Below are 27,954 nucleotides of genomic sequence, written 5' to 3'. Positions count from 1 at the left end.
ACTTCACTCTTTAACATTTTACCCAAAAAAAACCTTCACTCTTTAACAAAATAAATACTAAAAACAGTAAATTTGCAGCTCTTAATTGCCAATAATTACTACAAACAGTCTCAACACAAATTAGCACTAAATCATTCAAGTACTGAGTAATATCATTTGGGGAGAGAGAGAAAGAGAGAGGACTATTTTGTCTAAATAGTGACAAACCAACCGGGGGTCTGTAACTCTAGCAGTACTATAGCTCCTATATACACGGCAATGTCCTCATCAGATTAGGCTATAAACTTTCTAGGCTTCTTGTTTTTTGGCCAGAGCTTTCAAGGTTGGAAATACTTATCTTTACATTTGCATTTCCATGAGAGAAGATAATAACTCTCATCTCGCTGAAATGATGCTTGGAATTCTTTTCTATGGTGTGGAGATGTAACTAAAGCAGCACTGCAGGGCTTGCAACTCAAGCACTTGTTAACACACCGAGGAGGTTTTGAACCCAACACCAATTTCATTTGCTTCACACCCTCATGATCACTATCTCTTAGTAACATTGACCCATCTGCCAATGGATCACAACAAAGCAAAACAAAACAAAACAGTAAGGCTTAGTTCTGCGAATATATCATAATTAAGCTGTGACATAAAATGCAAGACACAAAACACTATATAGGTACTTTACCAGTGCTTAAAAGGGTTTATATTTCCTGTGTTTACCTGATTTGGAAGGAAAGAATGTGAGAGAAAAGAAAAGTATCACAATGACTGCAATCCTTAGCCCATTAAGCTCATTTCCTGATGGAGCCATCAATCCTTTCTTCATGTAAACAGAAAAGAACATGAAAATTTGCAGTGAGGTGTGGGAGTATGTTTGTGAAGAGAAGAAAGGGTGTTGATTGCAAGTGCAACCGAGGTGATGGGTTGTATTGTTTTGTTCACTAATACAAGGCATCATGGTCCCTGGGGGGTCCCAATAGAATAACTTGGTTTTGAGTTTTTATTGGAGCTACAGTGGCTCTGACTTATAGGTTTTTCAGTGTGAAATGTGAATGACAGTGGTCACAGTTATTTTCATCTTTTGCTGGCTGAATTGACATTCCCTGGTCACCTTTTCTAATTATTGGATTACTCTTTTTTTGTCATCATACAAGGTGAGGCTACAGTTAGTAACAGTACACTTGTTTAAGCTTTTCTTTTTAAAAATTTTTGAATTTGTTTTGAGAACAAGTCCAAAGGACACCAAAGTGGGCACCTAAAATTTTCAAACCCATTTTTTTTCTTTTGTATTGGGATGGGTCCAAGTGATGTGTAATGGAGGAGAGTGTGAATTTTCCATGAAAAATTCAGTGGCTATAGCAAACTCTTTGTTTTAATCATCCCCTTGATTTCTGTTTGTAAGTTAGTTTCATGGCCACGAGTCCACGACCTCTTGACTCTTTGCAATGTCTTCTGATCTATGATAAACTATTACATTAAGGTGTTTGAGTTTTAGTTATTCCTTATTATTAGTTTTTTTTTTTTTTTTTAAATTATGAGATAGTTTAATTTATTTAAAAATAAACAAATTGTATAAAAAATATAATTGTATCTAAAAAAATTATGATTAGTCAAATAAATAATATAAACTTCAAATAACTCTAAACAAATGAGTATGTCAAGAATCTTGTAGTTTAATTGGTTGGCACATTTTGATATTTTTCATCGATACATTTGGAGTTCAAATCCCACCTCCCTAACTATTGAATTATTACCAAGAAATAGCATTAAGTGTTTTTGCTAAATAATTGTAAGATTAGAATATTAATGAATACTACTATATGTGTAAATTTATGACCTGACAATATTACAATTTGTAATTTCTGTACATTTCTTGTAAGACTCTAAATAATACTTTTTCCCCAATATTTATAAACTTACACTTCTTACTAGTTTAAATCGATTTCTTATTTCTTAATACATTTCAAAATATATATCCTTATTTTTAAAATATAAATAAATCAAAGTTCTTACTTCTTCAATTTTCTACATTATCTTTACATTCTTTTCACAACCATATTCTTATAATAAAAAAAATCATGCTACGTAAAGATCATTACATTTTTATTAATAATTATTTTATTTTAAACTAAACTCTAACTTGAGACAAGGAATAATATACATAATAAGCCATGCGTACAAAAGGAAGCGATATCTCATGAGCTTGCTCCATTGAATGAGCACATAAGATAATTATTGGTAAAATCAAGAGAAATCTCTTGTTGTTTATTTCTCACATCTAGGCTTGTGTTATTTACAATACACTTTAATTTTTTGCCAATTAAGGCATGACACGTGGGGGTGAGAGGATTAGTCTTCCAAGCAATACACACATGTCAAGTAGTTAAATAGTCTAGTTCATCTAAAACAAGTGGTTATTATATGATAGCGAAATATATATATATATATATATATATAAAAGAAATAGTTACAAATTAAATAACTTGAAATTTAATTAGGTTTTGATTTAATTAAGCAAATGCTCAAAAAGAATAAGTCTAGTGCCACACATTCTGGCACAACAAATGCCACAACTCGCCATGTGTGGCACTAGACTTATTCGCTCAAAAAACAAGGAAGACACGACAACACTTCTTGACAACTATATCAGAGAATTAGAGACCATGGAGACATGTATGTTCTACAATTATTTGACAATAATGGTCAAAACTCAAAACACAAGTAAAAATAGAGTTTTCATTTAAAGAGAATTGTAATAAGTCCTCTTAATTGGTCCTCTTAATTGGGGTAATACAAAACTTTTGATTCTTGCAAGCTCAAATCAAACACATGTTATCCATCAAACTCAAGTCACACTCGTGAGATTGAGTCCAAATTATTCTCTTGATCTAAAACGGTGTCAGCATTAGTATGGGGTGTAAAACCCCCCAAATTGCTATTTTACATTTTCAGAGGCCTAAAACATACTTTATCTGGGTTGCTATTGTTAACAAATTTTAGCAACTATGAACAATAAATTTGTATATAAACAAACTACTGTAGCATGGTTGTATAAAACAAATAAATATTAATTTGTTTGGTTTATTTCAAAGGAAGAGATAGAAAAGGAGTGGAAGAGAGATAAATGAATAGGGTTGGAAAATAAGAACTGTGATGTTGAGTGAGTTGTAAAATGGGATGATAAAAAAAATAAAGTAGCTTTTGAGTGTGTAAAATAGGTATTTTGGCCAAAATGGATAAATACTCTTAATTTTAAAACTATATAGCAAAATATCTCTCTTTCCAAAGTATTTAGCAAAATACTCTTGTTTTTGAAACTTGATTTTAACAATATTAAGTTATAGGTGGAACTCGACATTAGAAATGTCAAGTTCTACCCATATTTTGTTACTTAATTTTTTTTTGAAAATTTAAGTGAAACTCGACATTGTTAATATCGAGTTTTACTTAAAAATACACATAAAATTCGATTTTGAGGATTTCAAGTTTTATGTAGAACTTGATTTTGTTAAAATAGAGTTCCAAAACATGGGTATGTTGCTAATAAATACTTCGAAAATAATAGTATTTTGCCACATAGTTTTAAAATTAAAGGTATTTATCCATTTTGTCCAGGTATTTTTTTTAAATACCCAAATGCAAATGCTCACGCTATTCACATCTGTATATTTGAAAATCTATCGTATTTAAAAAAAAAAAAAAAAAAAAAAAAAAAAAAAAAAAAAAAATATTGATGAAAACAACACTTTGCCCCATAAGTCCAAGTCTCGACCAGGTATTTCCTTCTTCTTCATTTTATTTGGCTGCATCAACTTGTGTTATTCGTATGCACAAGATTTTATTATAGCAATTCTTCTGCTGGCTAAATTGGGGATGCGTTTCCCGTTTCAATCATGGGATGACAAAATGCAGGTATACAATTTTTATTACAGTTTATTTAAGTGTGGAAAAAAAAAAAAGAATTGAATCCAAGTAAAAGTGATAGTCCATAGCTTATTATCGATTACTTTGACAAATTCTAAATTATAGAAAAAGTCGTGACAAAAATTTTTATCTTGAAAAATTGTGCCAAAAATTTTTTTTAAAACCACGGCCAATTTTACACTTATTTGCACAACTATTTTATTTTGCACAATTATTTTATGTGACAGTAACTATGGGTTTGTTTGGTAAGAGATTTTTAGTAACGTTGTTGTTTTGTGGAAATATATGTGAATGAAAAAATATGTGGAAATACGTGTAATATTATTTATACACTGAAAACTGTTGTTTAAACAACAGTACCAAACACTTCCTATATGTCACTTTTAAATAAACTCATTACATTTTTCGCCGATTATATTCAGCAACATTAAATAATTATTTAAAAAATAAAATAAAATGGGTAAATTCCACAAACCTCCCTTGAGGTTTGGGCTAATGCTAATAAAGTTCACAACATTTAAAAAGTGACCATCTTAGTAGGGATGACAATTTTTCCCCGCCCTGCTCAATCCACCCTTCCCCGCGCGGGTTTTTTCTCGTCCCGTAAAAGTGGTGGGGCGGGGATGGAGCAAGATTTTAGCCCCGCACCACGGGGCGGGGCGGGGATAGGTTTAGACTTTTTAGACCCGCCCCTCCTATCCTCGCCCTACCCTGCATTACTAAGGGTTATAATTGTAAATTTTTCATACCCTAAAACACTACTATTTAAACAAACATATTAATATTAGCATATTTTATTCTACCCAATGTGGTTTTCTACATTTATTTTGTTATGTGTTATACTATGAGAACTATGAGATTTTTATTTTTTTTAATTGTCTTGTTAAATATTTGGATATATTATTTAATTTTTTCTAAAAATTGATTTGATTTGATGGGATAAATTTAGTTGTAATTTCAAATATAGTTTTATTAATGAATTCATAAAAAAAAAATTGTACTAGTTGTAGGGTAAATTAACAAAAAAGTAGAGTTTTACGGGATGGAACGGGGCTTCGCAAGGCCCCAAGGGGTGGGGATGGGTGAGAAAGTTTTTCCTGTTATGCGGGGCGAGGTGGAGATGGGGCAAGACAAAATCATGCGGGGTGGGGATGAAGACCCCATCCTTTGGCCCCGCCTTTCCCCATTGCCATCCCTACATCTTGGTCCTTTTTCCCAAAGGGTTTGTAACATCGTTACTTTTTTTTTTCTTCTTTGTTCTTTCCTCACTCCAGAATCGCCTCTCTCTCTCTCTCTCTCTCTCTCTCTCTCTCTCTCTCTCTCTCTCTCTCTCTCTCTCTCTCTCTCTCTCCTATGAGTGCATATTATCACTCATAACTCACAATTTCAAAAAATCAAAAATTGAAAGATAAAGAAGAAAGAGACCTCAGAATTGACGAGATTGCCGGAAAGGCTAGGGTCGCCAAGCTGGCAGAGGCGGTCGATGATGGCGTTTATCTCGGCCTCCAAGGCGCTCCTCTTGTCCATCAGAGCCATCATCTCCAATTTCATGTTTGTCGCCACCATTGTTATGGGTGTGTGTTTCGATCACTGGCACGGTGCTTTTATCAATGCCTAAGTTTTGAGCGATGAGTTTAAGTTTTAGTGAGTAGTGAGTGAGAGGAGTTTCTAAAACCCGCTTAGATCCGGCGATGTTTAAGCTTAGACCGGTAACGTATCACTTTCCTTCGTTCAGATTTGGCGACGTTTCAATCTCCTCTACTCAAATATGGCGCCATGGTGGTGGGTTTGCAATTTCTCTTCTCTCTTCCTCTTTGCGGTGGTGCTGTGGTGGTGGGTTTTGTAGTGGGTTGGTTTTGGTTTGGATTGGTGATAGAGAATTTGGTTTTTTGTGGGTGTGTTGGATTTTTGTGGGTTTTGGTTTGTGTTTCAGGTTTTGGGTTTGTTGTGGGATGGTCGGTATTGCTGATGGGTTTATGGGTTTTGTTGGTGGTCGTTGGTTCTAAGTTTGTGGGTTTTGTTGATGTCATTGCTTTGCTAGTGATTGATGGTTTTCTAGGTTTTTCTGGTGGTTGGTGGTTGGTGGTCGTTGGCTTTTTGTGGGTTTTGCTGGGTCGGGTCATTGGCTTTGTGGGTTCTGTTCTTCAATTTTTTCTTCTTCTCTGAATTAGAGAAAAGGAAGAGAGAAGACTCAAGAGAGGGGTGAGAGGGAGGACACAGGGTATGTAACGGTGTTACAAACCGTTTGGAAATAAGGACCAAAATGGTCACTTTTTAAATGTTGTGGACTTTATTGGTATTAGAGCAATTACATCAGCTTGTGCATAAATGTGCAAAATGGAAAAAGTAACTACTTTTACACAATTTGATTAAAAAATCATCCACATCAGTGGGTGCAAACTTGTGTATAAATACACAATTACTACAGTAACTGTGCATATATGCACGATTACTGTAGCATGTGTATTTATTATTTTATTAATTTCCATTCGCACCTTTTTTTCTCTCACTTCTCCGTGCACAACGAACTCAGTGACTTTCCTCTCCTCATCTTCTTTTTCCTCAGATGCACACAAACACACCCACATACAAACACATCCACACAGACAAATCAACACACAAACAAACCCACACAGACAAACCAACAAAGAGATAGATCGGTGTTTAACTAGAACGATCGGTGCTTGACTTCTTGTGGTTCACGCGCCATTCAAGGCTTGTAGATCGGAGAGTGGTTTGAGAGTAAAGAGTATCGGTGGCAATCTGTGGGTGTCAAGGTGGAGCTAGGAAGCTCCGTTTCCTTTAAGGATCGGAGATGGTGGCAGTCTGTGGATGGGTGTCACGGAGTTGATGAGGATCGGAGATGGTGGAAGCTTGAGATTCGGCCATGAGAGATTCAAATATTAGAGAGAGGGTGTGGATTAGAGATGGGTATAGAGAGAGAGCAACAAATCAGAAAAAATGGTAGAGAGAGAGAGAGAGAGAGTATGTAAAAGTAGTTGAGAGAAATAATAAAAAAATTGAGAAGAAATAATATTTTATTGATATACCTTGTAAAATAGATAAACTGATGTGAATATTTTGTAAAAATAATAGTGTAAAATAGAAAAAAGTAGATTTTAAGTATAAAATAGACGGAATCTTATACACAAACTAATGTAATTGCAGTCCAAACCTCAAAGGAGGTCTGTGAAATTTACCCAAATAAAATTAGTTCCGTTTATAAAATTTTTGGAAAAATAATAGTTTTAAAATTGCCACTGCAACCTAAGGTGTACTAGATTCCGGTCCACATGGCTATTCACTAACCCCGTACATTTTTTTTTTTTGGACTAATTGATTGAGAAGATGCATGCTAACTGTTAAGTTATGGGTTGTGAGTTCTGACACTAACACAGTTACACCACTACTCGTTATTGCACCCTGTCGTCCAGATAATGACCATTGTTTTATATTTGTATCATTAATTTTTCTTATAGTAATTAATTATTTAAAGAAAAATTATTTATGAAACTCGTTAAATGTAATGGGGTGAAACATTTTTGAAAAAGGTTTTTCATATTTTTTAATACTTAGTGCAACCAAAAATTTTTAGTGGAAAAGATTCTTATTGTCGATAGACATAAGTCATTTTCTGGGCTAAGCTTGTGTCTTCTCTCAACTGAGAAGGTTTATATATGTACTAGATCTATATGTATCATTCCTTCATAGTGTCTTAAGTTTTACACAACTCTGTAGTAACACATTGCAATGGAGGATGCATATGTCTTATACATGAGATAATTATTGCTCTCAACCTCTCTCATGCTCCCTCCTCCACTCCTTCATGCTACCACCTCTCACCTTTTTTCCGCCACCAACATTTGTGAGTGACCACAATCACGACCCCAGCCCCAGCCCGCCAATTTTTTCTCAAACTGGGCCTAATCTGCACGAATGGGTGGGGTCGTGATGCTCAAAATGTCGAATTTACTGTAAAATGTACTTTCTCCTAGATTGAGGGTTTTACATGGAGTCGCCACTTATTTAATTTAAATGGAAAAATAAGAAAATCTTCTCTATAAAAAATGCTTCTGTTGTATTAATATATATGACAATTTACATCAATTTTGTAACAAAAATTTACAATACCTTTTTGGTTCTAGATACAATCTAAGAAAGTAAATTACATTGCTTTGTTTCCTAGTTACATTTTAAAAAATGTAAAATTGCATATACAAGAGCCTAGTCTAGAACCCTTGATCCTGATTCGGAGGCTAATTTATGAGATGAGAAGGGATTAAGCACCCACCTTGTCCGGTAAAACCGGTCTCCTAGGTTAAGGTGGCCAATATTATGTCATGTCAAACAAATACAAACAATATATTATATAAACATATTAATTTGCAAGAATTGTAAACAAATATGTATTGGGGAATTTAACATAAAGAGAAACAAAAAGTGAAATTTGTTAAATAACAATGTAAATGTAAAGAAAGCATGAAAGTAATGGCATGTTCATCCAAAAAATTAATGTAAACAAGTAATTCCTAGCCTAGACATGTTCATTTAAGCATGTGAAGGAAATCAAAATCTTCATGTTATTTGTCATCAACATAATTGCAAAAGAAAATTTATTTTTAGGCCTACCAATCATCCAAGCAATCATGAGAAGAACAAAGAAAATCACTCAGACATGTTCATCCATGTATTTAAGTGAAAACCATAATGTTAATTAGACCTGTTCATCTAAGCATTAAAAAAAGAGAGAAACAACTACCTAGACATATTCATCTAAGCATGTTATGAAAAACAAATAATAACTTAGAAGTGATCATCCAAGCATGTGAAGGAAAACAGAAAATTGTCATGCTATTTGTCATCCACACAATTGCAAAGAGAAACAAAACATTTAAGCATATTTGATCATTTAAGCAATCATGAGAAAAAGTTTAAAAAAAAAAAAAAAAAAAAATCCCCTTAGACATGGTCATCTAGAGAAAATCAAAATACATAGACATGTTCGTTTAAGCATTTAAAAAAAGAGAGAAACAACTACCTAGACATGTTCATCCAAACATGTTATAAAAAACAAATAATAACTTAGAAGTGTTCATCCAAACATGTGAAGGAAAACATATAATTGTCATGCTATTTGTCATCCACACAATTGCAAAGAGAAAAACAAAACATTTAAGCATATTTGATCATCCAAGCAATTATGAAAAAAATTAAAGAAAAATCCCTTAGACATGTTCGTTTAAGCTTTAAAAAAAAGTAAAACAACTACCTAGACATGTTCATCTAAGCATTCAAGAGAAAATTGCGCATTAGTCTAGAAGTGTTCATCTAAGCATGTAAAAGGAATATCAATGAGACATATAGGCATGTTCATCCAAGCATATCATGAAAGAAACAAATAATGACTTGGAAGCATTTATTCAAGTTTGTGCAAAAACTTAAAGAACATAATTAACTACTTACCAGCTTAGAGCATAAATTAAAATGGGGAAGTGATCACTTAAAGGGCTAGGGAGAAAGCAAGGAAGTACGAAACTACAACCAAAGTAAGAACAATGGTTGCACAATAGCTTTTCTTTCTGCTTTCTCACTGGCTTTCCAGAGAGAATGAGGTCCAAAAAATGGAAGAGGTCATCTTTATTTATAGGGGAACGGATGGCTTAGCTTTAAAGTTAAGATATTAGCTTTCTTTTGAAGTTAAGGGAGGAGATAAACCTGTTTAGATAAGCTGGAATGGATTTGGTGTTGATCCCCATTCAAATTTTGAAAGGAAGTTGAAGATGATGTTGAACTTGTGTTATTTTTTGCACATGTTTTGTATTTTGGCTCTAACTTTCTGTTCAAAATTCCAATTTATACAGGATTAGCACTTTTTAAAATGAAATTCAATTCTCTACAACTTTTCCAGAAATAGAGAAAACCAAATTTTAACTTTTTCCAAGCCAAAAATGCGATTCTAGTTGCTGCTGAAAATAATAACGTTTTTTCAGCATTTTTCTGTTTTTTGAATTTTTTTTCATAGAATGTATCAGTTTCTCTATCCAACTTTTTTCAAAAGCTTTCTTTTGAAGTTAAGGGAAGGGATAAGCCTATTAGATAAGCTTGAACAGATTTGATGTTGATCCCCATTTGAAATTTTGAAAGAAAGTTGAAGATGATGCTGAATTTGTGTTATCTTCTGCACCTGTTTCGTATTTTAGCTATAAATTTCTGCTCAAAATTCCAATTGATTCAGGATTGGTGTTTTTAAAAGGAAATTCAATTCTCTACAACTTTTTTAGAAATAGAGAAAACCAAATTTCAACTTTTTCCAAGCCAAAAATGTGATTCAAGTTGCTGCTGAAAATAATAACGTTTTTGAGCATTTTCTGTTATTTTTTAAATTTTTTATGGATCATATATGTTTTTCTCTCCAAATTGTTTTTCAAAAGAGCAGATAAGATGCCATAAAGGAAAACATTTTTTATTAAAAAAAATGAAATCCAATTAAAATTCACGCTTAATTAATTTTAAATTAATTCTTGTTGGAACCAATCAAAATTAAGTGTTTAAAATAGAATGTGATTGTGCCAATTGTGTAGGTGAGTCACGATCATTGAAAATTGTTTGTACGATAACTTTTGATCAAGTGGTCCGATCAAAACCCATGACAAACCATTGTGATTGTTAGAGTATCAAGATTTGTTTTGTATCACAAATCTGAAGATCTAATTGTTGAAATTACGATCATGTCCTTGGTGCAACATTATTGTTTTGCCCTTAATATTGGTTAAATGCAAGTTGTAAAATGAGGTGTTTACAACGGAAAATTATTAGGTACTCTCGAAGTACCATAAATGTACTCCCCCCTCTCACATAAATGGTGGGTCCTACCATGAATTTAATTAATGAGACATATTATTCATGTGAGAGGAGATAGTATATATTTATGGTACTCCGGGAATACACAATAATTTTCCATCTAGAACATCCTTTTCCTCCACCTCTACATTGTTAAAACTACCACCCTTATGGTATTTCCCTCATGCTACCAATATCATCTCTCCCTCTCTCTCTCTCTCTCCCCTCATTTATCATTATGATCGTTAGAGCATCAAGATTTTTTTTTTTTTTTTTTTTTTTCACAAACCTGAAGATCTAACTATTGAAATTACGATCATGCCCTTGGTACAACATTACTGTTTTGCACTTAATATTGGTTAAATGCAAGTTGTAAAATGGGGTGTCTACAACATCCTTTTCCTCCACCTCTACATTGTTAAAACTACCACCCTTATAGTATTTCCCTCATGCTACCAATATCATCTCTCCCTTTCTCTCTCTCCCCTCATTTATCTATTCAAAAATCCACTACCACCTCCCACCCTTTGTCCTTCTCCCCTCCCTCCTATGTGGTCACTATCACTCTATCGGCACCACTTTCCTCCTCATTCCATGTTGAAACCATCACCTCCCACTCCTCCCTCATGTTGCCACCACCTCCCTCCCCTCCTTTATCTCATTCCTCCATGCAAAAACCAAAATTTTGGAAGGGTGTATAAACAAACTTAAAAAAAAAAAATGTAAACTAGCATCAATTTAATATAAAATTATCAATAAAGAAACTACCAAAGCTGTTACTGATTGTACTAAAAGCTTATAAATTGATGCACTACTAATAATAAATAAATTGAAAATACTAAAACTACTACCAATTCTACTACAATATGTTTACAAACTTATGTGACAATATTTCTCAAAAAAAAAAAAAAAACTTATGTGACAATAAGTGTGAGTGATACCATATTTATAATGTAATAAATAAAATTTTTAATTGCTTTTTGATCTGTGCTTTAAAAATTGATAAATCAGTTTGTAATGCATATGTAGTGAAATTATAGTAGCTATAACAACACTCTAAATAATTGCCTTAGACTAGTCCATACAAGAAAATAAACAAAATAATCATTATTGAACTATTTGTATTTTTTTTTTTTGTTGTAAAAATCAAATATTATAAACTACCTTTCATGTAATTTACAAGTCAGATAAAATTAATATTTATTTCAGTTTTTTTTCTGAACTAAAAAACTGATAGTGTTGCCAAGTTTTTTTTTTTTTTTTTTTTTTTTTTAAGCCAAATTTTAACTTTGGGTCCTAATCAACAAATAACCAAACAAAACAACTAAACAATACAATCATTTGAATTAAAATTTGAAATAATTAACAAACATGGTTTTATGTTCACAAAAAGTCAAAAACAACACGCACACACTGCACAGACACACTGGGTGTCACAATGTTCAATCATTGGAATAAGATGCCCACATTTTTGTAGGAGTCTTTGGGGCCATTTTTAAAACTTTGAGGAATTTTTAAGTATAACTATTTTGCGTCTAAATTCAAAAAATAAAATAAAAAGGGGTTTTTTTTGGGGGGGGGGGGGGGTGGGGAGAGAGTGGGTAGGGGTCCTTGGTCTAGCTTTATTTTTATCACTACCTCCATGCTACCACCATCATCTTCTCATTTCCACTCTGTTGCGCTATCATCACTACCTTCTTTTTCACCACCCTCCCCCTTCCACCACCTCTTGTTATTTTTCCCTCCTCTAATACTATAATGTGAGTTTCAAATTTCAATTAACTCAATTGATAAATTTTCTTATAGTTAAATAAGAGATCTAGGGTTCGAATCTCACCTACACTAAAACCAATTCGTATTTTAGGCTGACGATAAAATGTAATTGTAGGGCCGCAAAAATTGGCTCCCCGTGGAGTTCTTCACGGATTCATAGTTTAATTATTCCAACAACCAACGTATAAATAAACAACAAGGGATAAACACTCCACAATGGGAAACTTAAGCAATTGATTTCTTTCATCTCATATATTATAGTTTCAACCTAGATATTACAATAGATAACTCTCACGTTCCCGCAGTGTTACTGTTACTTTCTTTCTCTGCTTGTTTTTTCTTCAAAATGTTCCCTTTATCCTCCTTTTTAGACCCCCCATCTTTTGCCTCTCCTCTCCCTTTTATAGCTTTAATCCTTGCTCTTATCACTATAGCTGTCATGTTGCCTGACAGAGCCTCAAGGATATTTTCTTTAACTTTATTGGATTCCTCCCTACCCTTATCTTGGAACTTTGACTTTTGGGAGTAGCTTGTATTGTTCAGGCTGTCTTACTTATATTTAATGCGACAGAGGTTAGGTAAGAACCGCATCATTAATGCAGAGGCAAAGACATTCAACCTTCTTGCATGTTCCGGAAGTTTACCGTTGTTCCAGAAATCTCTTAAAAATCACACATGGATTATTTGTATACCATACCTCGGGTAAGTTGGCACCTTACCTTTTCCATGAGAACTGATTTCCTATGTCACTCATCTTTTCTGTAGTACTTGGGATGACCTAGCTTTCTTCCTTTCATGGTTTATTACCTATTGAGCATTCCTTTCAATACATAGGCTTGACCCAATTCTTTTCTCATGGCCCAATTACTTCTTGGGCCTAAGGCCTGAGTGGTAGCTGTTCCACTCCCTACAGTAATCATTATGTAGTGGACATCATGATTGAAATTATATCGTATTAAAAAAAAAAAAAAAAACTCTTACTATTATAACCACTATAATCCACCAACTATTTATGGATTCTTCTTTATTCTTTTTTTGCTCTTCTGTATTCTTCTTTATTCTTCGTATAAATATTTTCAGTACCAAAAATCTAGAATATTATTCTCAAGATCTCTGCCTAGTAAACAATAAAAGACAAATCGTTTTCTTTAAAGTATTTTCTATTGGTGGCTTTCCATTGAAACAGACTGACAAATTTAAAGGAATACTCTAAAGAGACTAAACACCTAGATAAGCTATCATCCAAACTCTCCTAGTCCTAGTACTATATAATAAGAAATTTCTAGTTTAATATTTCCCATGTTTTTAAGGTGTATGTTATGCCAATAATATAGTGCATAAATGTATAATAATGGAAAAGATGATGTGGAAATATTCCGCTCTCAAATAAAAATTCACATTTTAACCTCTCACTTTGACTTTGGTTTGGCTTCTTATATTTCTCTTGCTTCATCAATTCTTTACACCTCATCCAGGTTCTAAATATTGCATCAATGTGAAGAAAATTTTCACTCAAACAATTAACGAATTAGACTGATGAAAAAGCTGAAGCCGAGGAAAATAAAAACCATATAAAAAAGACCTTGGCAAGATTAGTCTTCACTTGACATGGATTGAGATTATAATTAATGAACATAATTATACACTCTTTTCTTAAGTTAGTTTAAAAAAAATGATGAAATTCAGGTTCAATTGCTTATGTGCGATACATTTTCTGAAACTGAATTTAATCATATAAACTATATGGATAGTGTTTGTTAACACACACTTTGTTACACATTCACGATTATAATTCAACTGAAATCGTGTCTTCAATTCATAATTTTAATTAAAAAAAATGAGTGTATCAATTTCTATCCAAACCACATACTTGTTATCTTGAAAGATAATGTTACTTTTATTGCATAGCAATATAGGCATTAGAATTACATTGTTGATTTTAATTGAACAACTTAAGCTACGTGAACTGTAACAAAGTTACTGTCCAAGAATAAAGAAATAAAGAAAGAAGAACAATATTTACGGAGGGGGTACTTCTGGTGCAGAGAAGCAAATCAAAGGACCTCGTTCTGCATCTGCTCAACATCCCAGAATGCAGAAGAAGCACATGGTTGCTTTGGCCATTTATATTATTATGAGGCCTATCTCTAGCAGGCCAAATCACCCTCCCGACATACTAGAGCACACCTATTAATATGCTAGACAAGTTGTTGAATGTTGATACCTTCAAAAGGAAATTTTCTTTATGTACCTGTGTCTGTGCCTGTGGTCTATTCGGATATAATAAATGATATCAACCTATCTTTTATTAGACGATTTTTTTGGTTGCCATCTATGAAGCACGGACGCGGCACCGGAGGTGCCGCACCCGCGTCGGACGCGGCCGGACGCGGCGACGCGCGAGGGACGCCGTTGCCCGCGCGTCCGGCCGCGTCCGACCGAGTCCTGCCACGTGGCAGACTCGAGATCGAAGCCGACTCGCGCCGACTCGCGCCGATGCGGCTCCGACTCGGGCCGATTCGGGCCGAATCGGGCCGTATCGGCGGATATCGGCCGATATCGGCGGATATCGGCCGATATCGGCCGAAACGGCCGATTCAGGCCGAAACGGCCGAAACGGCCGAAATTAAAAAAAAAAAAAAAAAAAAAAAAAAAACCCAGAACGCACCGTTTAATGTTGATGTTGATGTTGATGATGATGCTAGTATTTGATTGTCTTGTTGATGATCTTTTATTTTGTTTTAGTTTCAAATTTGCAAGTTGTATTCTAATTTCCGAACATCATGAATGTTTTAGTTTCAATCTTGTGGGTTGTGTTTAATTTATGAACATCATGTTTTAGTTATTATCTACTATTGTCTATTGCTCTTAAATTTGGTATATATTTGTATAATGTAAAAAAGTATGCTTAGCAATATATTAAAAATATAAATAAAAATATTTTTAATAATTTTTTAATCGCCGAGTCCCGCCGCACCCGCACCCACCTTTTTCAAAAATTGCCGAGTCCCGCACCCGCACCCGCACCCGCACCCGAATCCCGAAACGCACCCGTGCTACATAGGTTGCCATAAACATGTAAATTTCTTAAATTTCTCTTAGCCCAAGTGGGCTTTTGTTTGTAAAGTTTATGGACCTGTTTTCATTTCTCTTCTACTTGTTTGGGTGGAGGAGAGAAGGACTGGGGTCATCTGTTATTGCTTTTATATATATATATATATATATACATATATATATTTTATTTACTTGATAGTTAGAACATGGAGAGAGATTTGAAGCCTGGAGGTTTTTGTTGTAAATAATAAGAGGTGCGAATCAGTTGAATTATAAGGCTTTTGGCGGATTATTTGTTAACTTTTGATTTATCTTAGATAGAATTATAGAAAGACAAAGGTATTGATACTTGAAATACTTGATAACAGATTGCGGTGCTCATTGTGCATGATTAGTTGGACGCTCTAACATCCAATACACCAAGTTTAAGGGTGGTATAAGAGCTTACCTTCCTAAGATTATTAAATCAGGTTTAAGAGTGCAATTTCCAAACATTAAAAGGAGCAAAATGCTAATGTCATCAACCAAGTTGCCAAAACGTGTTAGGGATGAGTAAGGCAGCCCGACAACTGGTACTAAATTGAAAGTTTTAATTTAGACCCTTTTGTTAATTATGCAGAATAATTAATAATTTCATGATTAAATGAATTTCATGATTATAGTTCTAATTAATTATTCACAACCACATGTGAGTATACAATCAACATAGAACACCAGATTTGATCACAAAGTAGAAAACTGACTAAAAACACTTCAAAGAAAAACCACTATGAAAGACCTTCTACCCCAATAAAGAAATCCACTCTAACGAAGAAAAGTTATATTATGTAGTTCATACCCATAACCTTAGATTATAATCAATAGATGAACTTACTACATGACCTCACACTAGCTTCAGACCTTTGAACTTTCTATATGAATTTCTTCTTTCACAAACCTTGTTTGTGACCATGATCAAACCATATGAGTAACTCACAAGGATAACTTTGAAGATTCGTGATTCGTAGCAACGTACTAGGATTTTGTGTCTTCAACACTTGATCACCAGAACAAAAACACTGTTGTGAATTTGAACTTTTGAACTTACATGTTCGTCAAAACTAGGTTTAGGTTTTCTCTCTCTTTAGTACATAACAGCAGCCTCTCTAAAATCTCTAAGTAATGAGGAAGTCTACCCTATTACGGGTGTATATTTCCTCCCACTCGTAGCTGTGTGAGTCCCACAACTGGTGGGTCCCACTAGCTGTGAGTGTGAGGAAATATACACGCGTAAATAGGGTGTATTTTTCCCTAAGTAATTATGCCTACAATGAGGCTTTTATGAGCCTGTTTGGTAACCCTATTCAACACACATTTTTCACATTTCAAACACACTTACACATATTTCATCACATTTTTTTACTTACACGTATATCAAAAACACACAAAATACTTTACTCAAACTTAGTTACCAAACGGGCCCTATATGTTTGGTGGACACGAAAACCTAGGAAATAATGAACTTAATTAAAAGGGCAAATTACAACTTACATGTGGTTTGGTTGAAATTTAAGTTATATATCTTTAGTTTAAAATTTGACACTTTATCCACCTGAGGTTTGACTGAAATTTAAATTACCTACCTATGATTTGAAATCCCATGATGCAAGTGTTCTGTTGGATTATTTTTTATTTTATTTGATCTAGTATTTTTATATTTTTTGTGCCTTTGAAAGAGAGATATAAAAGTGGAGCAAAATTACACATTTAACTCTATTTTTAACAGAAGTGGGTTATGAAATTTTAACTAAGCTAATCTCAAGTGGATAAAATGTCAAATTTCAAACCACAAGTGGGTAAGTTGTAATTTTTCCTAATTAAAATGTGTTAGATTTTGATTTCACAATTTTTGATCGATTGAGTTTTAATCAAAGTTTAGTTGAAGCCCTTCTTTCTATCAATCAATCAACAATCAAGCGGCTATCGAGGCATTGAGTAATTATTTTCTTTTGAGCTACATCTTGGGTCTTTTAAATTTATACTTTTGACACATATTACATACTCAGATAAGATATTACTAGGTCATAGAATCTGCCAATCTAAGATCTAACATAAATGAATAAAAATTGTACATACGAGATAAAGCTCCCAATTTGGTGAGGTCCGAAAAAAGATTATTTACATAATTATTTTTTTAATAGAGAAATTAACTCTCAAACTTGAATGTGCAACTTATTATTTTTGGTGAAAAACATTAATCATTGCATTAAGGCTCAAGCTTTGCCCTTTTTTTTTTTTTTTTTTTTTTTTTGTGGATGAGTCGGCTCAAACCTCTTTTAGTACGCCCAAAAAAGAAAAAGGAAAAAACCATTTTAAACCCTATAGTTTTAGAATGTAATATATTAAATTATATAGTTTCAAAAGAATTAAATTAAATTTGAGGTTCATAACGAATTAAACCTCAGATCAAGAGATCCTAACGGTGTTAACAAGGTTAATTTGTTACATTTGTATGAATCTTGAGGGTTTTATTTGTTATTTTAATACTGTAAGGTTTGGCTTGTAAGACAAATTTATCGGATTAAAATCTAATTTTCCCAAGGGTTTCTAAGGGATGAGGAAGCAATTTCTGAGACTGTTAGAAAAAGAAAGAGGTAAAGGAAGGTCCAGGTGGAGAGAGAGAGAGATCACATAACCATGAAACATACAAGATTCCATCCCCAACAAGAGAAATACATAACAAAAAAGACCCCATTTCATTACTAAACAACAAAGTAGTTGCAGTGTACAATCCATAAACAAGAGAAACCTGCAAAAGCTAAAGACAGCAATAACAACAACAACCAACAAGGTTGTCATGGCAAACACGATGAAGTATCTGCCACCACCACTGCATGCTACAACCAATATATCCAAGGAAACCATCGCTTAGAACTGCACAAAGCAACCACACTTGTGAATGTAGAAAACAAGGATCCCAAACAACTTCAGGAACCTTATTAGACACTAAAAACTAGGACTGAATCTGACAACAGACTTTGTGAGACTGGAAATAAAGAAAGCTTAACACTATCGAAAACCTGTAACCAAGCTAAAACACTGGGGGGTATGAACATCCAGCAAACAAAACCAGGAGCAAGTGGGAACCTCAAACCAGGACTTGGTAACTGTATTTTCAGGGAACCATGGCAATAAAGTAAGCAGCCTCCCATTAATGGGGAGCAAAATAGTTGAACAAGCTTTCCTATATTGGGAAAGCCTGCAAAAAAGGTTGGATAAGTGATCTGCCAGAGTCCCCCGGAAAACAACCAAGCCACTGAGCCATAGGCACCCCCACTGAGGATGGGCCGAAAAGGTATGCTGAAACTACCAACCATGTGAGTTGACTTAAGAGCTTTATGCATCTACTATATTTTGAGGTCATACTAGAGTTTTGGATTTCCTAATCTGATTCAACACCGCTATATCCGCCTCTTGATCCAGCAAAAGTGTAAGGTTCCATCCCCGATTAGGAGAGAATATCGCATTTCCACAAAGAGTCTAGGAGCAGCTCAACTGTACTACTGCTGATTGAATTGCAGTGTTGGACATTTAATCCCACCAGCGTCTTACCCAATTTTTCCAGGAAAGGTATGCTCTTGTTTGATACTTTAGAGCAACCTGACAATGAAAGGACCTGCAGACTGAGCTGCTCTGCACAAGAAAGCACTGCAACACCAGAGTCGGTGATTGCACACTTTGACACATCTAGATCGTTGAGTAACAAGCAATTGTCTGCGATTGCCACCAAGCTAGCATCAGTAATCTTCCTGCATCCCTCGAGGTTGAGCAGCTCGAGGGTTCCTCCATGTAGCCTAGCCAAGGCCAAAATTACATCATCTGTGATATTAAAGCAGCCACTGAGATTCACTTTCACAAGTCCTGCTTCGCAGCTCTCTAGAAGAGGGAGAAGCCCAGCATCAGTTATCCCACAAAGTCCACTCAAGTCTACATGCTGAATCTGAGGGCACAACTTACCCACCATAGCCAGGCTAGCAGTACCAAATCCAGGGCAGTATCTTATGGACAAGGATCGAAGAGACGTGCAAGGAGAGGGCATAGCAAATCCCAAAGCCATATCCCTGATTCCCATACACTTCACTAGGGTAAGAGACTTCAACTTTGTACCACAGTTTGAGAGGGCACCAACAATCCCCGATAGGGTGACCCTGTTACACTCTTCCAATTGGAGGCACTCCAATGATCCTGCGGCTTTGGCAAAAGCTACCATTCCATTGTTGGATACAAAGCAGCACTTGCGAAGGCACATCTGCTTCAGGTTGATGCATCCCTTCCCGATGGCTTCAAGACTCACATCTGTTATCCCACGACAAGAAGTAACTGTCAACGACGTCAGTTTTTGGAGACCCTGAGCATTACCCATGACCCAAAAGCCTTTCTCACTCACATTTTGGAGACCACTAAGGACTAGATTTGTAATAGCTTTGCCATAGTGCCCAATCACGGCAAGGGAGAAATCTGTGATGTTCACGCTCTGAAGCTTGACCTTTGACAACATAGAAGCTGTAGACAAAAGATTTGATACTCCATGATCCCTAATAAGGGGACAATCTTTGATAGAGACACTGTGTAACTTGGGGCAAAGCCTTCCAATAGCTTCCAAGCCCCCGTTCCCAATCTTTGAGCATGATTCAATATTCAAAGAAGTTAAATTTGGGCAATTCTCTGCAATTGCAATCAAAGCCTTGTTGGAAATTGTGGGACACTGGCAAAGGTCAAGCTTCTCCAACAAATTGCATCCTTTAGCTATCTCAGATAGTCCATCATCTCCAATATAAGGAACATTCCACAAAGTAAGAGCCTTAAGAGAAGGGCAACCATGGGCAATAGATGAGAGGCCAAGGTTTGTGACTCCACGAAGAGAGTTGCTTCCACGGATTGATAACTTTCCTAGTCCCCCATGGCTACTAGTTCCAACTGCAATTGCAGCAAGCCTAATGTCCGTAGCTTTCTTCCCTTCCAAACACCTTGAAAGGTATCCGTCACTTTCAAGATCTTGATCTTCATCACCAGTGACCATATCAACATCATTAGAAACCGGAAACTCATGGCAAATTTCAGCCTTACGGATGCTACTCAAAAGCATAAGCCAACGCTTGGAGACACAAGCACAAGAGCTCTTCTCTTTGCCTCCATCAAGGCGTCTGAAGATCTCAAAAAGGCATTCATCAGGAAGAACTTCAATGGAAGGTTTCTTGTCCTGCTCAAGTTCATTTCTTCCAAAGATGAATGGGGCACTAATTCGAGGCCGCTTGCTTGGGGGGCAGTACACATCCACTTGGGAAACAATTGAGAACAAGCAACCCAAATCCATAGGATTTGGGTAAAAAGAACCCCCAGAATAGAATTCATCATCACCTGAAATCCCAATGACAAAAAATAATATCAGATAAAATTGTCCACACAAATTTATTTTTTTATTTTGGAATCGGCAAAGAAAATTGTTTAAAACTAGCTAAATCTATTATTTTCACACAAAAACGATTTCTAACATGTTACTCCATAAGGAAAGGATCTAAGTTTCCTTCACTCTGCAAATCAAATCCAATAAGAATCTACCATGTATTCTAAGCATAATTAGATCATAAATGTCCAAGTTTTCTTCTATAAAATAACAATCTTCCTGAACCTAAAAGGCTCCTACTTGATGTTCCCATAAACAAAAAAAGGCATAGGCTTTGTGTACCAGAAAAATTTATTACAAAAAAAGAAAAAGAAAAAGAGAGAGATCTTCCCCAAGGATGAAGTGGGTTTTAAAGCATATCACCTAATAGAATCAATCAACAAATATAGTGTGATTCAATTTCCAATTATGACAATCCAAATCAGTGATGATTCCCATATCAAAAATATACTCAGGACCTCAAACTATGAGCATGCAGATCAATACAATATTAAATTGGCAACCAAGACATACCCATTAAAATCAAACAAAAATAAAGAACACCCCATGAACCCAAATCCTCCAAAAAAAAAAAAAAAAAAAACCAATCAAACACCACTTAATCAAAAAGGAAAACAGAAAAAATAGCAAAGACCCAGAAAAGCTTACCACTGTAATTGACAAGGGTAGGCATGAGCAAAGACTAATAATCCAGAAGAAACAAAATCCAAACAATGCCTCAGAAGCACAAAACCCTCCACAAAGAACTGTTGTCGTTGTTATTGTTATTATCAGGAAAACAAAGCTCAAGAGCATCTGAAACCCCAACAAGTAGGGCAAAAAAGAAGATGAAGAAGAAGATTGAGTTTTTGAGAATGCAAGCAAGGTACGTGTAAAAAATGTAGCTATGGGTGTTAAGGCAAAAAGGGTTTTATATATAAAATATTTATTGGGAAAAGAGAGAAAAAAAAAAAGAAGAAAAGGAATAAGGAAAAATAAAGGTGTCACACTCAGAAGCACATTTCAGATTCAGGCACATCTCTAACATCATGCAAAATGCAATGTATCTCCCTTCAAAACCGGTCTTTCAGTCCACAGCTCCAGCCCACCACGTCATCAATTTCATCAACCGGTTACCGCCTATTCCCCTTTTTCACCTTTTTTGTTGTTGTTGTTGTTGTTGTTGACCTTTTTGTTTTTGTAAAATGTAAAACCTACCTTGACGGCAACTACATGGGGTTTTTACTTGTTGAACAGGTGAATCATGAGTGGAATTGTGGAACCGCATTTTTTTTTTTAATTGAGATAACAATGTTTAAAATGTTTAAAATCATTAGATCAATTTTAAAGAAAGAAAGAAAGAAGAAGAAATTATGTAAAAGGTTTGTTGAAAAAGTGGATCATGAGTGGAATTATGGAACCATATTTTCAATTAGAATTAAAATGTTTAAAATTAATAGATCAATTTTAAACAAAGAGGAAGAAGAAATTATGTGAAATGTTCATTGAAAAATTGGATCATGAGTGGAATTGTGGAACCACGTTTTCAATTATAATTAAAATATTTAAAATTAATAGCTCAATTTTAAACAGAGAAGTTGAAGAAATTATGTAAAATGTTCATTGAAAAAGTGGATCATGAGTGGAATTATGTTTAAAATTAATAGATCAATTTTAAACAAAGAGGAAGAAGAAATTATGTGAAATGTTCTTTGAAAAATTGGTTCATGAGTGGAATTGTGGAACTACATTTTCAATTAGAATTAAAAATTTTAAAATTAATAGATCAATTTTAAACAAAGAGGAAGAAGAAATTATGTGAAATCATGAGTGGAATTGTGGAACCACATTTTCAATTAAAATTAAAATATTTAAAATTAATAGATCAATTCTAAGCAAAGAAGATGAAGAAATTATTTAAAATGTTTACAATAAAATACATAAGTATATAATGACATACTCTTTATGTAAGTTAAATATAAAGAGCTCAGTACTTTTTTTTTTTTTCAAAATGTTTTAATGATCAAATCCTTAAGTTACTAGGTATAAATATTTAGATTCAATATTCGGACAAATGGCTACATTTTAAGTCATAAAAGACTATTCTATTTCCTATATTAAAGAAGAAAAAAAAGAATATTCTAGTTAAGTTACTAAGTAAATAATTAAAAAAATAACAATTATGAGCAAAATTAGATACAATGTTAAGAAGTTCAACATAAATAGAAGAAGGAATGATACGTTTAAGAAAAATATTATTAAACATGTAAGGACACAGTTTGGCTCCCAAGCCCAAAGGATGGATGAATTTAGCCTCAAAGAGCCCAATACAATGAATTTGTAGAGAGTAAGTTGGAAAACTGGGCTTTAATGAGTTAGACAACAAGCAAAGTGGATCCCGATGACAAGAAAATGAAGATAGACTGGTTTAATCTAAAAAGAATCGTCCTCGGCACAATCCGAGGAAATCAGTTCTTATATATATTTCTTCTCAAGTTTGATTACAAGTTCAATTCTTAATTGCTACTGTGTTTTCCTCTCAATTTCTCGATCCCTATTCCTCAGGATCTTCTTTCTGTTTTATACTATCTTCTTTCTTTCCTCTTCACCCTCCACGTGTAGGGTAGATTGCTGGTGTTAATTCTTGTCCCATTAGCCCCTTCTTGAAGTCTATAGAAGTAGCTATAAGGTTGAAAATTACTATTCAGGTATCACCTTCACATTAATGTGACCAGTTGGTTAGGTGCAGAGCATTTAATGCGGTGGTAGCAGCTTTCTCTTTAGATATTTTAGGACTTCCCTCTATCTTGCGCTTCTTTGATGCTTATCTGTATCAATAAAATATCTTGGAACGCTGCCCTGGATGGTCGACCACCCCTTCAGACCTCGGCTCTGACTAGCCGAGAAGGTATTCATTCTCAAACCTCCCTCATGGACCCTTATGGTCAAAACTAACCTCTTCACTTTAACACGGACTCTCCTGATAATGTTCACCCCTCCTCGGACTACTTCATGTCCTCGAATTGGGTCCCCGACCCAACATATACATAGATATATATATATATATATATATTGCTGGGCCTAACACCCCTACAAAAAAAAATTAAAAAAAGTTAATGATCGAAAATAACTTAAATCTTTTTGAATTTTATAATTTTCTTCATAATAACTTCGTAAAATATAAGATTAAGAGATAAAATTATGACAATAATCACAAATAAATCATTAGATACATTATAATTATTGATTTTTTTTCCCCCAAAAGACCAAATACCATACTACTTATTAAAAAAATTACATAGATAAGTGATTTAGAGTACATGAAGAACCCGTTTAGATTGAACATGTTACAAAGAACCTACCGAATTTGATTGGATACGATCAAATCACATGTTTAAACAATCTAATCAACCAATCAAAATCTTGTCATCAGTTTGCCAATCCAATCAGTTAGGTCGGTTTTGATTTAATAACAATGCTTATAGAGTTATTTTTTGGAATAAGAAAATAAATTAATGTAAAAATTATTCTTTTTTTAATAGAAAATGGTGAGAGATCAATCAATCATAAGAATTTGAATTTTACATAGACTTGGCCATAATAGTTCTTCTATTCACTAAAAACCTAAAAAGTAATATGAGACCTAATTTTAAAGATATACAGCATCCATGGCCGATAGGTTGCTAGGTTCGGTGCATCAACGGCAAACTATAATGATATTGGCAAGCAGCTGTTTTGGATAGCCTTTTCTTTTCCTTCTTGATTAGCCTTAGGGACCAAACAATCATTAGTGCATCTTTTGCTATGAATATATCTTCTCTTTTGATTAAAAAAAGAAAAAAAAATTTACAGCATCTAATTCTGATTTTCTTAATGTTAACGGCTCCGAATTATTGATTGGATATGCTTATTATTACTTTTGCATAATGTTACAAAGGAAATTTAACTTAATTACATTTTCAATTTTTTTTTAAATATTAAAAGGAAAAAGTCTTAAATAAAATATATAATAGTATTTTAAAAAACTTTTACTTGCAATATTTTAATTTATATTCAACTAGACAAAAAAAAAAAAAAAAAACAAGAGGTTCTAACTTACACGAGTGGCTAAATCTATCTTTTCCATTTGGTTTATTGTAATTACATCAAATTGTGTCCAAAATTCTTGTGTTGAAATGACACGGAATTAATGATAAGAGTCTAACAGTAATATGCTTTTTGATTGGAAAGACTGAAAGAACAAGTAACATAGTTGGAAGTTTGCAAACAAACATAAAATAAACTTATAATTTGTGTGAAGAGTGAACACGTATTTGTCATCAATAAAAAAAACAAAACACAATTGTCACTCTTAATTATTAAAAATGAGATTAGAGTGCATTATTGGAACAAGTTGTGCAAATGGCACTCTAATTAAGATAAAAAGAACAAGTTGTAAAATTGTATTAGACTTTTGTTGGTTTTGGTTAATAGTATCTAGTCATATAGCTCACGGTTAACAAAGGAGAAACCATGAGCTTTCTCAAATTGGATTACTCTAACAATGGACTTGGGATTTGGGATTCCAAGAATTCCAAATTCCCAACTGTACTTGGAAAATTTTGTTTGTCTTTCAATCCCAATTTAGCTTTACAAACAACAACTTGGTGCAAAATATATGGGTTATAAAAAGTGGTTGTCTTTGTCTAATCTCTTTTGGCTTATCGGATGAGTTTTTACATCCTCAAGGACCAAATAAATTATACTTTGGAAAAAAAAGAATGATACCCAAAAATTGGTACAGGGGATTAGCATTAGCATTATATGATAGAAGAAGAATACATTGTTTTGATTTGGGACGTTCAAATCAAATGACAAGGACAAACCTTTTTGTAATGTTCCTTTGAACCAATTTATTTTGGACACGTTAGCTTAATTAAAGTATACAAGTTGTCTGTATAATCACTTTCAGCTTTCAAGTGATTAGATTCATGAAGTGATATCATTTCCCATTAGTGGTTTTGGGAATTTTGGGTTTTATATGTATTATTATTGTACTATTCTCACATTATTTATTGCTTTCATTTTCGGTAACAATTATTAAAATTGTTATGTGTATATCACTTGTCACTTTCTCCATAGTGCATAGAATTTGGCTAGGAAATAGTGGTATTGTCTCTTTTCATGACACCATTCTAGTTGTCCAATCATAGTTACCCGACTGAGGTTTTTCAACTTCCCTAATTCATGCACTTATAGACGCATGGCTCCATCAAGTTGCAAGTTTTTATGAACTTCAATTCAAAAAAAAGGCTAAAAAACTCCTATCCAAAGAAAAAAACAAAAAGGAAAGCTGCATTCATCATACTAGAAATATAGATGGAAAAAAATTAATTACAATTTCTTATATATGTAACATCTTTTTTTTTTTTTTAGTTTTCAATTAAATTCAAATACATAAATGAATTGATTAATAAAATATAAATAATATTATTTTTGAAATTAGCACAATTAGTAAAATCTCTTATCATTAAAAAAGAGATTTAAAGTTCAAATCTCGTCTACACTAAAAAACGATTGATTTTTTGACTTGATTATAAAGAACAATCATCATAAAACAAAAGTTAAAATTTTATCATATTTATTAAAAAAAAAATACAATTTTTTTTACATTAACAATTAAATTCAATGCAACCATATATCTTAGTCTTTTTTGTTATGAAACATATATTTTGGTACTTATACCTAATAGTTAAAATAAATTTAATTAACTTGCCTTAAAATGACATAAAAAGTCAACCAGTAGGGCCTTTGAGCTCATTGGAAGTGGTCTTTTTTGGGTTTTTCCTTGTCACTTCAGGATGGTACAGTGAATCAAAATGTGTAATACCTTGTTTGACTTGGAAAAATCTATACTCGGTTTTGAGGGGGACCCACGGGTATACCAAAATATATATATATATAATTGTAAATATAAAATAGATGGTTCTTTTCTTTTGGACAATTTTAGTTGGGATGTACAATGAATTTGACATAGTATAATATATATAAAGGGCCCAACCTATGAAACGAAATAAAAACACGAAACTGAAAAAAATTGCGTTATCAATAAATAGTGGGTTAGAATCAATGGATCTCTTTCGACTTTTTATACCAACTTTGGCTTTTGTTCATACTTTCATTCCCTGTGACTGCGTCAAATTCCCGAACACCTCTCCCTTCTTTATTTCCTTGCATTTTCCTTCTATTGAATAAGATGGCTTTCGTTCTTTTTTTTCTTTTTTAATCGAGATCTCTGGCTTTCATACTGATACACATACTATTATACAAGATTATTAATCTATAACTAGTGTTATGCTGTGAGGTTAGGTGTATGACAAATAACTTGCTTTATTTGATTTTATAACTAGACAAATAGTTATTGAAGATTCGAAATATAAAAAGATTTTGTTAATGAATGTCTTAAAGGCATTTTTATGAAAAAAAAAAAAAAAAAAAAAACTAACAGAATTTTTTACAATTTTTTTGTATTTCATAAAAAGATGATATTAAAATTTTTTTAAAATAGTTCATTAACAAATGTTTGTAACTCCTCTTTTAATGGTGAGGTTAGAAGTGCATTGTATATATATGAATGAGTTGGCATGGCTACATAAATATATATATATGGTCCTACTACTAGGTGTGGGTAGAAATTAAAGCAATTGGCAACTGAGAAAGTGGTAGGAGAAGTAGGAATTAACAAGGCTAGAATCATTGGATCTATCTTTAAAAGCTTCTAGCTATCTTCCCACTTGTCATAGGCTCTGTATCTTAGACTTAGAAAAAATAAGCAAATGATAGTAAAACACCCTAATATATACATTCTTTTCGAAATTTCATATAAGATGCATGCTTAGTATATATTCATTCATGATTCAATAATAATTTCTTCTCAAACTCAATTTACTGTATGTTTTATATATATATATATA

The 27,954-nt window shown here is 33.6% G+C and overlaps 2 protein-coding genes across 2 annotated transcripts; both read right to left on the bottom strand.

Annotated features, from left to right (window-relative positions):
* Window positions 1–55: 55 nt before the first annotated feature.
* LOC126715399 (uncharacterized) lies at window positions 56–951 on the bottom strand. The gene is made up of 2 exons (XM_050415983.1): window positions 709–951; window positions 56–553 (listed from the first exon to the last, which is right to left on the bottom strand). The coding sequence occupies exons 1-2, from the start codon at window positions 944–946 to the stop codon at window positions 318–320; spliced, it is 474 nt and encodes a 157-aa protein (XP_050271940.1). The 5' UTR covers window positions 947–951; the 3' UTR covers window positions 56–317.
* Window positions 952–18,295: 17,344 nt separating this feature from the next.
* Window positions 18,296–22,009, bottom strand: LOC126715398 (EIN3-binding F-box protein 1-like). Its single transcript, XM_050415982.1, has 2 exons — window positions 21,671–22,009; window positions 18,296–20,976 (listed from the first exon to the last, which is right to left on the bottom strand). Exons 1-2 carry the CDS (start codon window positions 21,693–21,695, stop codon window positions 19,067–19,069), a joined length of 1,935 nt encoding a protein of 644 aa, XP_050271939.1. The 5' UTR covers window positions 21,696–22,009; the 3' UTR covers window positions 18,296–19,066.
* Window positions 22,010–27,954: the final 5,945 nt, after the last annotated feature.

Source organism: Quercus robur, chromosome 2, assembly GCF_932294415.1.
Source record: "Quercus robur chromosome 2, dhQueRobu3.1, whole genome shotgun sequence".
NCBI classification, from domain to species: Eukaryota; Viridiplantae; Streptophyta; class Magnoliopsida; order Fagales; family Fagaceae; genus Quercus; species Quercus robur.
This window is presented reverse-complemented; position numbering and strand designations above follow the sequence as displayed.